General features: G+C 37.6%; 2 protein-coding genes across 2 annotated transcripts in view; both read left to right on the top strand.

Annotated features, from left to right (window-relative positions):
- Positions 1-4,715, top strand: part of CLCA2 (chloride channel accessory 2) — a 44,506-nt gene extending 39,791 nt beyond the window's left edge. Inside the window, exon 14 of the mRNA XM_074221761.1 lies at positions 1,234-4,715. Within this exon, the coding sequence (XP_074077862.1) occupies positions 1,234-1,670 (437 nt within the window). The 3' untranslated portion in view covers positions 1,671-4,715. The remainder of the gene's footprint in view (positions 1-1,233) is intronic.
- A 7,287-nt stretch (positions 4,716-12,002) lies between these two features.
- LOC141510977 (calcium-activated chloride channel regulator 1-like) overlaps positions 12,003-17,098 on the top strand; it is a 31,006-nt gene continuing 25,910 nt past the window's right edge. The window contains exons 1-4 of the mRNA XM_074220345.1: positions 12,003-12,295; positions 13,584-13,724; positions 13,925-14,072; positions 16,842-16,947. Coding sequence (XP_074076446.1) covers positions 12,137-12,295; positions 13,584-13,724; positions 13,925-14,072; positions 16,842-16,947 — 554 coding nt within the window. The 5' untranslated portion in view covers positions 12,003-12,136. The remainder of the gene's footprint in view (positions 12,296-13,583; positions 13,725-13,924; positions 14,073-16,841; positions 16,948-17,098) is intronic.

Below are 17,098 nucleotides of genomic sequence, written 5' to 3'. Positions count from 1 at the left end.
AGTTAAGTATCCTTCTATTCCCTGAACCAAATGTTACAGAATGCCTTTCATCTTGGAGATTATGGAAATATGCAATTTAAGGGTTAAAAAAACAACTAGAAGTTTTAGTGTATTATTTGAAAGGGGAACTAAATTTAACTGGTTCCCAAAACTTCTGTGATAACAAATATTGGTCAAATTTTTATAATTTGGTTGAAATTTCCAGTAAAGGAAAGTTGCAACAATAGAAGAAATTTCTTTCAAGGGAAGGGGACAATATGGAGTTCTTGAGTTTGGGGTAAACAAAGGTCTCCTTTTTTGATTCAAATAGAGTTAAATTCATTAAATGACTGATAAGGCCCCCTTCTCTTCTTTGGCCTGATCATGTTTTTCTTCCAGGTCACCCAATGGTCTTTCCCAGTTTTGTTAGAGTTGTTTGTATAAATTCAGCCCTGGTTTCAGCCTCTTACTTATCCTCTCTTTCAGAATACTTCTCAGATGCAGTCTGCAAAGGTTTTAGGTTGTTAAGAACATTCTTCAACTCCTTTTTCCAGATAGTCACAACCTTAGCAAGCTCTTCAGCTTGCACCAACTCACCTTCCTCCTCCTTTGTGATCAGCCTGCTCCAAGATATGCTTGGTTTCCTTCAACTCCATTGATGGAATTTCCTTTTTCTCTTCAGCCTTCATTGTCCAGTTCTCAATCACCTTCATTCCTCTCTCAGTCTCATCAACTGCCCTTTCTGCCACCTCTGGGTTCTGCAGGGTTGAGTCCCAAGACTCTCTTGGGACTGGTCCAACTCTTCTTCAATTAGTCGATCTATGGATTCAGAGCTGCCACATCCCCTTCAGCTTTCTCCCATTCAACAAGTCCATCTCCTATTGCAGGTTCTAGGCTTGGTTCGCCTGCTACTGCAATGCCTTGGATTTTCTTTTTTCACCTTTCATCTCTGGGAAGTTGAGACTGGCCATGCAGACTAGGGGGTCCAAGACATGGGATAGGGCACTCTGGGGGTGCTGGGACTAGAGGGCCTGGGGAGAGGAGCTGCTTCCCTGGTCCCAGAGATACCACTTCCTCCCCCCAACCATTTTTCAAAAGAGAATCTACTCAGATTAATGGAATGATTGCAATTGATATGTTACATTAGAGTGTAATTTCCTTGAAGGGACTGTCTTTTGTCTCTTTGGGCATCTAGCACATAGTAGGCCTTTTTTAAATAAACATTTACTGATTGGTTGACATTTCTAATTTCAGCTTCAAGTTATGAAATAAGAATGAGTAAAAGTCTACAGAAAATAAGAGATGACTTTGGGAACGCCAGCTTGGTGAACATTTCTAGCCTGATCCCTCAGAGGGCCGGCTCCAGAGAGACGTTTGTCTTTACCCCAGCCCTCCTGACAAAAGAGCAGCAGAAGCTCCATGGAGAGACTGAAGACAACAGAGTCTACTTTGCCATTCGAGCTCTAGACGAGGCCTCTAGGCAGGGGCAGGTATCCAACATAGTACAAGCAGTCCTATTTGTCCCCCAAAATACTGCTTCTGTTACTGTTCGAGAATCTCTTATCCTAAAAGTTGTTTTAACAGCCGTTGGATTAATAACGGCTATTTGTCTTATGATATTCGTGGCACACTGTACCTTCAGCAGGAAGAAGAAATCGAGGAAGAAGAATAATAGAACAAAACTATTGTAAATAAAGGTCACCAGGCAATCAGTTATTTGTCATACTATAGCGTACAAAAGCATGCCAGCCATAGGTATAGGAACTGAACCTGAGATGTCACTAGTCTAAGGGATGTCCCAGGTGAGGATGTAACAGCACAGAATTCTCTGCCAACTATGATCTGACAGAGTAGCTTTGAGCGCTGAGAGGCGTCACTTGGAGGTACTTGGGCCCAGGTCTCCCTGACTGCAAGGGCAGCTCTCAGGCCAACCATATAAAAATAATACAAAAATCTTCACTATTTCAAGTATCTGGATTTCATTAGTGTGGCTGCCCCCTCCATTCATATAGATTGTGCCACCTTGGTAGGTGACAATTGAGAATGATATGTCCAAAAATTTCATTGTTCTGAGGTCAAAATGATGAAGAATGAATGCCCCCAAATTTAGTGAGGCTGGTCCTCAAATGGTCATTGGACTAACACCTGAAGCTTTTTTTGTCTTGGTGTGGGGTCACTCACTGGAGTAGCCTTTAAGAACCCAGATTTATCTGTGATGCAATGGGAAAGTAAAGAGAATTTTAGTGAAAGTAAATCATCCTAAGGAACTGTGCTTTGAGGCTGACAACAGAGGGACCTGATTCTGAAACTCTAATTTCACAAATAATGTTTTGCTACTATTCTTGGTTTGAATAAAAATCCTCATTGAAGAAGATCAGAGGTAGCTTGGCAATAATAAGAACTAATGCATTAAGAGGACAGCTAGGTGGTACAATGGATAGGGTGTCCAGGTCGGAGTCAGAAAGATTCATCTTCCTAAGTTCAAATCTGGTCTCAGACACTTATTAACTATGTCACCCCGGGCAAGTCATTTATCCCTGTTTGCTTCAGTTTCTTCATCTGCAAAATGAGTCGCAGAAGGAAATGGATAACCACTAAAGTATCTTTATTCAAGAAAACCCCTAATAGGGTGACAAAGTCAAACATGACTTCAAAATAACTAAATAACCACATAGTGAGAATTTCAAAGTCCTTTATATATGTATTTTTATTTGATCTTCACAAGTACCCTGAGAGGTAGATACTATTGTTATCCTGTTTTATAAATGAAGAAACTGAGGCTTAGAACAGTTATTTGTTCAGGGTTATATGGTTAGATACTTGACTCTAAATCAAGAATTTTATCTACAGTATTCCCTAACCACCTCAAAAAGGGGAGGTGGAGAATAAGAATTATTATACCAAACAGGAATTGTTAACCTCTTTTGTGTCATAGGCCTCACTGTGAGTTTGGTAAAGTCTATGGATCCCTTTTTAAGTTCATAAAATAAAACACAAAAGACTATAAAAGAAAAGCAATTTCATTGAAATAATTTTAGTTATCAAAATGTTATTTTTAAAAACAAGTTCATGAATCCCAGTTTAAGAGCTCTTGCATTCTAAAGTGGTGTCCATAAAAGTCAATTTTTGGAGTATTTCAGCAGGAAAACTCTTTTCGGGGGTTGGAGGTCATTGAAGTGGTGGGGTAGAAAAGAAATCAGGTTTAGACCTGAATTATGCTGTAAGGCTAATTTAATCTAATGCAGTTAAATAATTTGAGGGACTGCTAAATTCATCTTGCCTATATAGACAAAATCTCATTATTTAAGATACCAATCAAATTTAATATAATCCAAAAAGTCTACATCATAAAATGCTTGCTATACAATGCTGTAAATCAAATCTTGTCCTCAGTTTACGAGCTTTAACTCTCTTATTTGTCATTCTTGTCTCCTAACCAGAAGAGCAATTGTTGAAATCTGTGGAATGATTGAATTTATTATAGATTTTGATTTACATAAAGATTAAGTTAATTACTTTGAGGGCAGTTTCTGACTGGAAAAAGACATATCTTTCACAAAGCTTCGCACATGCAAACCAAGACCAAGGTGTTTAGAATTAATTTTACCAATACGTTGCTACCAGTGATTTTTAGCCTATTTTCAGTTTTCCTCTCCCATCCCCCTCCCTTTTGACTATACTTTAACTGCCAGGGAACAACTAAGAATAGGAGGTGGAATGCTAAGGTTGGGAAAGTCTGACTATCCTGGCCATGAAAAGGTCATTTGACAATAGACCTGTTTGAATGGCCAAGTGATGATTTAGCCACTACAATTCTTCTTTTTAATTGTTTTTTTGAATTTTACAATTTTTCCCCCAATCTCACTTCCCTCCTCCCCACCCCCCACAGAAGGCAGTCTGGTAGTCTTACATTGTTTTTGTGTTATACATTGATCGAAACTGAATGTGTTGAGAGAGAAATATCCTTAAGGGAAAAATAAAGTATAAGAGATGGCAAAATTGCATAATAAGATAACAGTTTTTAAAATTAAAGGTAATAGTCTTTGGTCTTGGTTTAAACTCCACAATTCTTTCTTTGGATGCAGATGATATTCTTCATCACAGATACCCCAGAATTGTCCCTGATTGTTGCATGGATGAAATGAGCAAGTCCATTAAGATTGATCATCACCCCCATCTTGCTGTTAGGGTATACAATGTTTCTCTGGTTCTGCTCATCTCACTCAGCATCAGTTCATACAAATCCTTCCAGGCTTCCCCGAATTCCCATCCCTCTTGGTTTCTAATAGAACAATAGTGTTCCATAAACTACATATACAACAATTTGTTCAGCCATTCCCCAATTAATGAACATTCGCTCAATTTCCAATTCTTTGCCACCACAAACAGAGCTGTTATGAATATTTTTGTACAAGTGATGTTTTTAACCTTTTTCGTGATCTCTTCAGAATATAGACCCAGTAGTAGTCACTACAATTCTTGAATGGCATGGCCAAATTTGTACTTTAAGAATATCGCTCTTACTGCCCATGGTGACCTACATCCTGGCTTCTCTATTTAGATATTGTAGGTTCTAGATATTTTGTATGTCAGAGAACTATCCAAACCTTAGCACATAAGCTGCCACTGGTGTGTTTAACTTTTTAGTCGATCAACCAATTCTTAATTCACGTCAATACAAAGGCATTTTAAATACAAAATAACTAATTATAGAATATTTGTCCACTACTATAAAGGACAGATAAGTGGAACAGGGGATAAAGTGCTGGGCCTGACATCAGGAAGACGCATGTTAGACAAGTCTCAATACTATTTGCCTCAATTTCTCAACTGTAAAGAGAAGAAAATAGCAAACCACAGCAGTATATTGTTAATAAACCCTAGATGGTCAGAAAGAATTGGATATGTCCAAACACAAACCTTAAACTTATTCTCCCACAGATATATGCATATTCAGGAAGAAGAGAACTTGTATAGAATTATATGTGATATATGAACAAATGGGAGAAATGTGAGTGTTAAGAGTGTTAAATATGGACAGATTATATATATATATAGTCACCAGTATTTATTTATAGAGTGATTTAAAGTTTGCAAAGCACTTCATATTAATCCTCACAACGATCCTGTGTGTGCCAGGAATTTTTATTATCCCCTATTTACAAGTGAGTAAATTGAGACTGGCACAAGTTAAGTAACTTGTCTAGGATCATACAGCTTATATCTAAGAGATTTGCACTTGTTTTCCTAAACCTAAACCAGGGTCATACAGATAAGTGTCTGAAGAAGGATTTGAACTCGGGCCTTCCTGGTTCTGTCTACCATTCCATTTACCTCACCACCTGTCCAAGAGGGGATATACACAGGATGTCTTTCAGTCTGCTCAGATGTCTGACTCCTAAGTTATTACCCTCTAGTAAAAGCTTATGTTCAATGCCCCCTGCAGCTCAATCCTTTACCACCTTAGGTGGGATGAACCTGTCCTATGTGACATCACAATTACCATATTGACTAAAGAAGGTCAAAACTGAGCTTTGTCTCCCAGGTCTCTTGCAACAGATCCCAAGCCTGATCCCTTTCCCATATCCCTCTAAATCAAGAATGATCTCCCCATTCTAATTGTCTTAGAAAAACAGGTACAAATTTAGAGATTTAGAGAATAGAGTATAATATAAAGAACCCTGGATTGAGAATTGGAGGACCAAGATTTGACTGTAGTTCCTACTACTATTGTGTGACCTTGGAAAAATGACTTCTTATCATCAACTAAGCCTCAGTTTCTTCCTCTACAAAATGAAGAAGCTTAAATGAATTCATTGACAATTTGCTAAGGACCAGTCTTATGAACAATCTTGTACTAAGGAGCAGAGATTCAAAGACGAGACATTCCTTATCCTCAAGGAGTTTACATTTGATAAAGGGATAGTGTGTGAATAAGCAGATATGTAAATACAAATGAAATATGGAAGGTCATCAGAGAATACTAATAAATAGAAGGCTCCAAAATGTGGGAAACAGCAACTGAACTGAATCCTGAGGGAAGTGAGGGATTCTATGAGGCAGGGATGAGGGGAAGAGGTTCCAGGCATAGATGTCAGTCTGGACAAAGGTACAGAGATGGAGAGATGCATATGAGGAAGGGCAAATGGGTCATTTTGTCTGGAACACAGAGTACATAAGTCAAATAAAGTAAAGTCATTCTGAAAAGGACTGAGGTCAGATTGGGAAGGACCTCAAATGGCCAACGGATGGGATAGCATGTGATGTTAGAAATAACAGAAAACTACTAAGGCTTCTTAAGCAAGGGGTATCACTGAGTCAGACCTATGTTTTAAGGGACAGCTGAGAACGATCCTAGCATTTAGTGTACTATATAGCAGGTTAGACCAGATTAAAAGGAGTATCTATCATACTGGAAGAAATCTTGAGAGAATTTCGGGGCCTACTGGTATGGATGGAACACAGTAGAAGTAGTCAGAATGGGATTAGGTACAGTAAATTGGAAAAAGACACACACTTTCCAAGGGTCACAAGATCAGAACCTTTGGGATCAGCATCTGGATAGGAGATAGGCATTCATTTCGTTATTACTGCTAAGAAGAGACTGATGACATTTTGCAGTAATAACTCCAGAGGAGGAATAAAAGGGGAGGTGGTCAAGCCCACACACTTACTCTCTTCAAAACACGAGACACTTTCTGTTTTCTTTTTCCTCATTCAATAGACACTTTATGACAAGAAGAGCTCCCATGAATGAGCACTGAATTTGGAACTGGAGGACCTGATTTCAAATACCAGCTCTACTGCTTAGGATCTGGGTGACCTTTGGAAACAATTTGGGACTAATCTTCCTTCATTTAAAAAATGAGGGGCTGGATCTCACAATCTCTAAAGCCTTTTCTAGGTCTATATCAGTTATTTGAAGTTGCTTCTCATGCTTTCACTCTTGTTCTTTCCCCCTATGAATCTCTCTCTTTTATTATGTCAAAGTATAATTATTACAATAAGTTTTTATCACTATTCCTGATCAAAGGTCAATTTTTCTTAGCTACTGGGAGGAATAGAACATGTCCTCCTTAGGCTATGAAAGAAAGACCTACCCTCCTTAGTCCAGAAATGAGTTGCATCTTTTATAATTTGCAAAGAGTAATTTGCCCTTTCCTCCTGGTACTTAAACTCAAAAAAAAATGTAACTTCCCTCAGCCAAAATAGCTTTTTACAAGTGATAGTTCTCTTTGATATCAAATAATAGAATATTCTCCATGGAAGTTCACAGTTATATCTACTCTTTTTCATATTCTGTTCCCCTTCCATTGTCACTGTATAAGTTTTCTGATCTACCTCAGTTTAGGGGGGATCATTTTTAGATGGTCTCCATTACCTGTAGCTTAATAGTAAATCCCAGAGAATAAAGCTTCTTGTCTAATCCATAGTTTTATGCTTTTTTAACCCTATGTTTTAAGGTTCTTATAATTTTAGGGTTCATAATTAATATCCTTGTATTGTTGTCTTTAGGCATTTGTGTTACTAAAGATCAAATTACCTACACAAAATACATACCCAAATTTAATAAAATATGATGGTAACTGGTCAACTGCCTTAGATGAAACAAACCCAGGTTTTATTCATGAAAAGAGAGTGAGAGGGAGCAGGCACTCAGGCATCTGTATTTTTAAGGTACAGGAAACCTGTAGGTGATATCCAGAAAATAGACCACCAAGCCAGAATTCTGTCTCCCTAGAGATAAGTAGTCAGAATGAGTAATGACCATCTAGAGGTATCAGGGGAACTGCCTCAGAGTGAAATGAATGTGTTATCATAGGTCTAACGCTTGTATTGGGAGATTATGGAAAAGAAGTTCCTTAGGAGGGGAGTTAGGTCTTAGCTGAATCATACCCTCATGTAGACAGCTCTGCTCTTTCAGAAAATTTTCCTTCCACAGTGACTTCCTTGGGGCGTGGGGAGGATCATTTTTCTTTCAATAGGAATAGAGGTCATCAATGGTAAATGTTTCCAGGACTGCAGGAGTGCTGACTCATTTGTACTAGGTATGGGAAATATACTTTGTACTTTTCTGCATATAAAATACAAATCAATAATTCTGTTTTGTTTAGCTCAAGTCCACAGCTGGAAAAGTTCTGATGAATAAAAAGATCATCTATCTCTCTATGTCAAAATTATATATATATTATATATATATATATACACTATATGTGTGTTTGTATATATGTATCTATTTATTTATATGTTTGTATTAACAAAGATCAAATTACACTAAACAATCAAAATTATGGAAGTAACTGATATAAGTGTGTGTGTGTGTATGTGTATATGTATGTATGTATGTACATATACATATCCACTAAGAGATGGCACAGTAGTTGGTAAGAATTTGTCTGGGGGGGGTACAGCTAGGTGACTCAGTGTAGAAGAGTACTGGTCCTGGACTCAGGAAGACCTGAGTTCAAATTGAGATTCAGATACTTAATAATTACCTAACTGTGACCTTGGGTAAATCACTTAACCCCATTGTCTTGCCAAAGGGGAAAAAAAAAGAATTGGTCCTGGAGTTAGGAAGAACTTAGTTCAAGTAGCTCTGTGACCTTGGGCAAATCACTTAATTTTTGTTTGCCTCAGTTTCCTCTCTGTAAAATGAGAATAAAAGAAATGCCCATCTCCCATCAAGTGAGATCATTGTTGGAAAGCATGGATGGAAGAGTCAGCAAAGCTGGGTTAAAATTCCATCTCTGAGACTTATTGCCTTTGGGACCTTGGCAGAGGTGCAGTCCCAGGTGACTAAGTGGGCTCATAGGACAGTTTCACCTCCACCTTCAAATGCTCTGCCTCAAGCCAACCTTTCCCCAGGAGATACCTGGATCTTTGAGGTCAAGGAGAATGTGGTAGGAGGTGAGGTACTATAATGGCTAGTCTTGGAGCATAGTTCCTGTCACAAAGTAAGTCTTATATCAACATGGAATTTTAACCCAGCTTTGCTGAAGTTGATTCGGAAAATTGTTTTTTTTTAAGTGATCATCAATTATTTGCTAAAGCAAAAAGTCATTTACTTAATACTAAATTCTTTTAGTGACTGGCAATCATGACATCAGGAGAAATAAGAATACAAACACTGCCCAAAGATACACAAATAACTCAACATTTATAGGGTGTCTACTATGTTTTGGGCATTGTGCTAAGCACCTTATAATTATCACCTCATTTTATCTTCACAACAACCCTTGGAGGTGGGTATTATTATTATTATTATTACCATTTTTACATGAATGGAAACTGAGGCAAATTAAGTGACTTAAGTGAAACACAAGTGATTTGCCCAGGGTCAAATAGCTAGCAAGTGTCTGAGGCTGCATTTGAACTCAGGTCTTCCTGACTCCAGATCCACTGTGCCACATAAACAATATAACAAAGATAAATAAATACACAGAAGCATATCCTTAACATTGACTTCCAAGCAAGGAGGGCCCTAAAAGATATTATGGAAGGACTGGATGACTAGAACCAAAGGTAACTTTATGTTGCAAAAATGAGTGACAAAAAAATAACAGGCAGTCAGTCTAGGTGGTATAGTGGTACCTCTGAGGGATAGGGATTCAGGGCTAGAGCTGTCATTTCATTGATATAGAGAACCACCAAATGAGGCATCTCCTTCTATCTCTGCACATGGGCACCCTCTCTGCAATGTATAGAAAATTAGATGACTTGACCAGGGTCACACAGTCAGGATATGTGAGAGGCAGAATTTTAACAAAGGTGCTTTAGTGCTAAGGTCAGATTTCTATCCAATATGCCGAAATACATCTTGATCCTACAAAAATGTGAATTAATTAAAAGGAAGATTTCTAGCATGAGGGACTTATGGAAGAACAAGGAAAAGAGCAACACAAAGCAGGAAGATGCTAAGATTATAATCTGCATCAAGAGGAGGCGTACCCACATAAACTTCCTTCCCAATCCCCAAATACCAAATTAATTAAAACAGAATAATGACCCATCCACTAGCTCCATTAAATTGTGGGTTCACCTTTCCCTGGAAGGCCAATATCACTCATATTCTATTCTCCCTCTTAGTGCTTTAATTTTTAGGCTTTTGACTTATGTTATCCCACTTCATTTAAAGGTAATGTTGCAAAGGCTAGGAGACATGGAATCCTTCTCCCACTAAATGCGTGACTTCATTCAAACCACTTAAGTTGTGTAAGTAAGATTTCAAGATTTAGACCTCCAATTTCTTCCTCTAGCCAGTTCCTCCAAAACTTTTGACAAGAGGACAATAAAATGCCAAAGCTGGACTAATTCCCCAAATGAAGTATGTATGAATTTCCTAAAGAGGGAAATGCTTTTTAGAAATGAGACAGAAAAGGAAAGCTTATAATGTTTGGGGCTGCAGTTACCTCATCTAGTATGGTGTTTTTGTTTGGTAAGTCAGTTGAATTCTTTGAAATTATCATGATGGAGGAGAAAGTTCTGAGAACTTTCATCAAAGAGGGTTGAGGGCCACAGAATGTGAATAGGTTTTTTTTCTTTTTTTAGGTTTTTGCAAGGCAAATGGGGTTAAGTGGCTTGGCCAAGGCCACACAGCTAAGTAATTATTAAGTGTCTGAGACCGGATTTGAACCCAGGTACTCCTGACTCCAGGGCCGGTGCTTTATCCACTGCGCCACCTAGCCACCCCTGCAGTTACCTCATCTAAATAATGAGGGGATTGAAATAAATGGCCTCTGGTGTCCCTTCTAGCTCAAACCCTATGATCTTGGGACAACAAAGCATAAGGGTAAGGGAAGAGCAGAGTTGTACCTTGTGGGGGGAGCAGCGAAGAGTAATAATAATTAAAAAAGGATCATAGAGTGACAGCAAAATTATAGAAAGCATCCAGTACTAGGATTAGGAGTTTGAACTTTGTTCTGATCAAACAGAATTGCCAGATCAAAGAATCTTAGGATTTAGAATTTAGCTGGTGATTAGAGATCACTGAGTCAAAGCTTTTTATTTTGGCAAGGCAGGAATATGGGCATACTGTGATCAATTAAAGAGATGATGATGATGATGATGATGATGATGATGATGATGATGATGATAATTATACTAATAGCTAGTATTTCTGGTACTTCCTGTGTTAGCTCATTTGATCTTCATAACAACCCTGGGAGATACATTGTGGTAATTATCCACCCTTTGCAATTGAGAAAACTGAGGCAGAGAGAAGTTAAGTGACATTTTAGGATCACACAGCTTGTAAGTGCCTTAGAGAGGATTTGAATTCAGATCTTCCTGTCCTCTATCCACTATTCCATCTACTGTCTAGAAGACCGATAGATAACCAGATAGATAGATAGGCAGGCAGACAGACATAGACAGACAGACAGACAGATATGTAGATAGGTAGGTAGATGATAGATAAATAGATAGAGATAGAGAGATAGATAGATGACAGATGATAGATAGATAGATAGATAGATAGATGATAGATTAAACATATCATCACATAGATAAGATCTTACACTTTAATGGAGAAAGACAACACCTTAAGGATCACAGGACTAGAAGATGCTTCAAGATCCTCATTTCAACTATGAGGACATTAAAGTCAAGAAAAGTGATGTGATTTTTTTACCCAAAGTTACATGGGTGGTGAAGGGTGGGGCCAGAATTTAAACCCAAGTTCTCTAATTCCAAATTTCAAGCTCTTTCCACTACACCATTTTCCTTTACACCTTTATAAACTTTCAGTCTTTATAACCTTTATAATTGTAACATGGATTCAGTCAGAGCTCTGCTGGGAGGAATCAGGATCTCAGACAGGTCAAAAAGTTATATTTGCCTTGGCTTACCAGCTGTGTATATTTGTGTGTGTGTGTGTCTATTCTGATGAAATGGGGTGTGGGACTTCCACACCCTCAATCCCAATATGTGGAATGATTAATTGCATGCCCTGACAAAAGGAAATATTTGAGTGTACACAAAATTTGAGGCCACATATTCTTAGGAAAAAGAATGATAGTGACAAAATAGGTTAGCTGAAAGAGCAATAATAAACCAACACTGATAACTTAGAAGATGATGTTATATATATAAAGAAAAAGTGAGAGAGGGATACAGAAAGAGAGAGAGCCTCTGGACCAACACTCTATGGCATGCAAGGATGGAGTCCTTTAAGAATTTAATCTTCATCCTGAGCCTGTACCTGCTGCAGGAGACAACTGCTTCCCTCATTCAGCTGAATAACAATGGCTTTGAAAATATTGTCATTGCCATTGACCCCACTCTACCAGAGGATGATACACTCATTCAACACATAAAGGTAAGAGAGTTACAATAATACATGTCCTTTCAAAGGGAGAAGTTTTGCTTTCAGCTAAAGGATGGTTTGGGAAAATGTAGTTGGGAAAATGTAGAAGAGACATGATCTGGTTTCTCCTGTTTATTAATCTCTCAGGATATCAATAGTTACCTTATTTATAAATTAGGGATAATAATGTCTGCCATGCCTTAAGACAGAAATAATGACAAAGTTGCAGGGTCTCCACAAAGATAATTTTGCCTACCAGAAGCTCTATAGTGATAAAAATGGGGAAAAACCCAAATTCACAGACCCTAAGAGAAGAAACCCCAATGCACCAATACAGATTGGCAACTATTCTCTAATGGTCCTGGAGAGATTAGATGACTTATGAAGAGTCCTGTCTTTCATGAAGTCCCAAACTGGAAGGGGTCAGGGCTCATATTTCTCCTTCCAATTATTATTTCCCCTTTCAATTATTATTCACCTTGTATTAAACCTATTTCCTTATATTAGTCTCCTACCCACCTCACTTATTAGATTGTAAACTCCTAAATAGTAGAGTGTATAATGTAGCTTTCTTTCCATCTCCAGTGGCATTTTGATCCATTTAAAAACTTTGTCAAGCTGAGTTTAAATGAAATATGTCCCATTACAAAGTCCTTTAGGGAATCTAAGAATGGAGAGGAACAAATTCAGGACTCCACAAGGACATGCATCAAACCCTGGATGGTTTGAGAATGTCTTACAAATCTACCAAGTTTCATGATAAAAGTTGGAGAAACTTTGGCAAAGACTCTTAAAGCACCCTGAACAATCTACCCTTACTGAAAAATTGGTTAACTGTGATGCCAGGAGAACAACTGACCCTTATTTCACATGTAAGGGCCCTGAGAATCTGGTTAAATTTCTTATTCAAAATTATAGCATAATTATGGGGCTTTTAGAATAGCAGACCTTGGGGTGGCTAGGTGGTGCAGTAGATAGAGCACCAGCCATGGAGTCAGGAGGACCTGAGTTCAAATCCGGCCTCAGACACATAATAATTACCTAGCTGTGTGGACTTGGGCAAGCCACTTAACCCCATTGCTTTGCAAAAATAAAAAAAGAAAAGAATAGCAGACCTTAACCTCTACCCAGTACACCTGACTTTCACCCAAATGCAAGCATATTCACATTTCTCCATTTTCACTTGATTGAAATACTAAATTTTTTTATACTACCAATCTTCATTGTGAAGTTAAATGATTGGTTGTTTATCCTGCCATCAACTGTCTTGCTTCCTGATAGATTTCTTCTTTCCACATAGGATGTGGTATCAGAGGCTTCAACTTACCTGTATAAGGCCACAGAACAAAGATTTTACTTCAAAGGAGTCTCCATCTTGATTCCTACGACATGGCAGACAAAACCAGACTATGAGAAACCAAAACTTGAGACCTATAAAAATGTAAGATCATTAAACTCTTATTTTTATTAAGCATTGTATTTAATTAGATAAAAGTTTTATTAAACATTAGCTCATATGTGATATGTTTTAAAATGCAATTCTCTGAAAATTAATAGTTTTTCTGAATCTTTCAAAACATATATTCCAAGTTTTGTTCATTATATTCTATATATAACAAATCTTTTAAAAAACATTTCTAGGCAGATATCCTCATTGAAGTCCCTAATCCCCCAGACCATGATGTTCCACGAACTGACCGATTTGGACAGTGTGGAGAGAAAGGAGAAAGAATTCATTTAACTCCTGATGTCATACTGGGGAAAAAGCTGAAAGAGTATGGACCACCAGGTACAGCAGCTAATTATAATCTAGTATTATGTCTGAAGCTTATTTCATAGCTTAGGTTTCACAGTGTATATAGAATATGATTCTCTTGAGTTGAAAATCCAGATTAGACAAGAGGATTGTAGGGACATTGCTTCTTTTCATCTAAGAAGAGATAGCAGTATTTTACTTTTTCTTAGGAAATGTCCTTGTTTTAGATGAGTAGTTTCTAAAATTATTTGACAACCTTCTCCATCAGAAAAATAAAAAAAGGAAAATCACTTTAGTGACTGAATGGAGGTTGGATTGAACAGGAGAGGGATCTTAAACAGGTAGATCCATCAGCAAGCTATAGCAGTCCAGGGATGAGGTAATGAAGGTCTGTACTAAGGGGGTGGAAACATCAAGTTGAGAGCAAGAGCCATATTCAAGAGATGCTGCAAAGCTAAAATCAGATTGGAAGGTGGAGGTGACGAATCCTGAATGACTCCTAGGTTGTGAGCATGAGGGACTGGAAGAATGCCCTCTACTGTAATAGGGAGGAGAGGGTTAAAGCAAAAGAGAAAGAGTTCAGTTTTGGACACACTGAGTTTTAAGGATATGAATTCAAGGTGTCTGGAGAACAGTTGGAGTTTGGACATCGGAAGTCAGTAGAGAGATTAGGCTAGAATAAGTTGATTTGATCATCATCAGTATAGAGATGGTAATTAAATGCACCAGATCTAATGAATTACCAAGCGAAATAGTAAAAGTATAAGAAGGTCCATCTTAGAAACCTGCGGGGCACCTCTTAGTTTGACTTACCAGGATTCTTGTCCTTTACTTTGGAGATCATTGCTCTAGGGAACCTGTCCAAATAGAGTATTTCTTACATCAAACCTTTATAAATCATTGTAACATACAATATAAACAGAAGAATCTAAATTTTTCCATAAAGTTCAATACATTTAAATAAAATCTGCTGTTAAAATAAAAAAGTCAAATAGAACTAATTTGATTTTTTTACAAATTCAACAAATATTTCTAAGTACTCACCATTTGTGAGGTATTAAGGAAAGTGTAGAAGATAGATAAAAATGAAACATTCTCCACCCTCAGTTAGGCCATGATTTACTAGAAGGACACAAGACAGACATAGAGAATCAAAGAGAATGAGAAAACAGAGCAAGGAATAAAGAGGAAATGAGAGATCAGTCAGTGAACTTGAGGAATATTTGAAAAGAGAGTGAGTGTGGACTAATAATATAGGTGATGACTTCACAGAAGAGGTAGTACTGAAGTTTTAAATGAAGATAAGGATTCTGAAAGCCCGTGATAAGAAGGACATGCATACTAGAAACGCGGCAGAGCTTAGGCAAATACGCAGAGGAAAGAGACTGCAAGTTGAATTCTAGGAAAAGTCAATTATTCAATTTGACTGAAATATAAAGGGCATAAAGGGAAGTAAGAGGGAGCTAAGTTGGAGTTAGAATCTGGAAGGCCATAAAGATCAGTTTGAGTGGTCTGCATTTTATCCTGGTGTAATAGGGAGTTTATCAAGTTTTGTTTTGTTTTTTAAACAAGAGAGTAACTCTATGGGATCATAGGCTCAAAGATTTAGGGCTAGAAGGGACCCTTAGAGGAAATTTAGTCAAATTATTTCAACTGGAACATGAAGAAACTGAGGCCCAGGGACTTTAAGTGATATACCCAAGGTTTCATAGGGATCTGGATTGAAATCAACCTTTAGTCTAGTACAACACAGTGCTAGTCAACATATCCCAAGAATAATATAATTCATCATAATGTGAAGAGGGGGAAAGGATCAGCAACCAGAAAGAGAGATCAGAGAAAGCTTCAAGGCAGAGAGAGTGCTTGAGCTGAACCTTAAAAGAAGATGAAGATTCTAAAAAGGAGAGATAAGGAAGGAATACATTCTAGACATGGAATCTACTAATATTAAATGTAACAAATGTACCAGAGGTCAAAAAAACCTCCTACAAAATAATCAAAGGACAGAAAAAATAAAAATCATGTACTGTGTAGGAAAATGAAAGATAATTGATATCAATTGGTATTTATACAATGTCAAGTAATCTAGAGAAAGATACATTCCTCTCCCAGAGTACTGGTTAGGTTCCCTCTGAAGATTTGGGGTTTGGGGTTTTTTTGGGGGGGAGGGTCAGGTAATAACATAAGATGGATAGACATGGATGAACTGAAATGTGTACTACCGATGACTAAAACTGAATTAATGAGATCATAGATCTATTCAATTATTTAAGTAACAGTGAGGTGAAGAAGGAAGGAAGGAAGGAAGGAAGGAAGGAAGGAAGGAAGGAAGGAAGGAAGGAAGGAAGGAAGGAAGAAAGTAAGGAGGGAGGAACAGAGGGAAGTAAGGAGGAAAATTTTATTATCATCTATTATGTGCCAGACTAGGTACTTTATATGGATATTTGTTTTACAGTTGAGGAAAATGAGGCAAAGATGAAAAGACTTGTTCCTAAGTGTGTAATGGCCAGTTGTGAACTTGAATTTTCCTGACTCCATCACGGCACTCTATCCCCTACATCACTTAGCTGTCTTGAATAGTATACTGGTAATCAAGAAATCTAAAAGATCTAGGAGAGTTTCAAAGCATTGGGGAACTTTTCTACCCTGGGAGACCCTGAATAGAATATCACAGAAGACAACATGACTAGGGAACGATCTATATTGATGAAGGGAATACCCACACAGATCTGAGGAAACGGTCACAGGATCACTGAACTATAGAAGCAGCTATATTACTGCATTTCAAATATATTCCCACAGGTAAAATTTTAGTTCATGAATGGGCCCAGTTACGCTGGGGAGTGTTTGAGGAATACAATGATGAGGAGCGTTTCTACAAGTCTAATGGAAAAATTTTACCAGTAAGGTATGATTAACTTCTTTTAACTCTTGTGAAACAGATTAAATTGAAATCTTCAACTTGAATTAACTTTTTAAAGTGATTTTCAGTATCAAGATTGCTTTTCTTTTCATCTATAGACTAGAATAATGGTGTGTGTAGCATCAATTTTACTTCT

This window comes from Macrotis lagotis, chromosome 2 (assembly GCF_037893015.1).
Source record: "Macrotis lagotis isolate mMagLag1 chromosome 2, bilby.v1.9.chrom.fasta, whole genome shotgun sequence".
Taxonomy (NCBI): Eukaryota; Metazoa; Chordata; class Mammalia; order Peramelemorphia; family Peramelidae; genus Macrotis; species Macrotis lagotis.
This window is presented reverse-complemented; position numbering and strand designations above follow the sequence as displayed.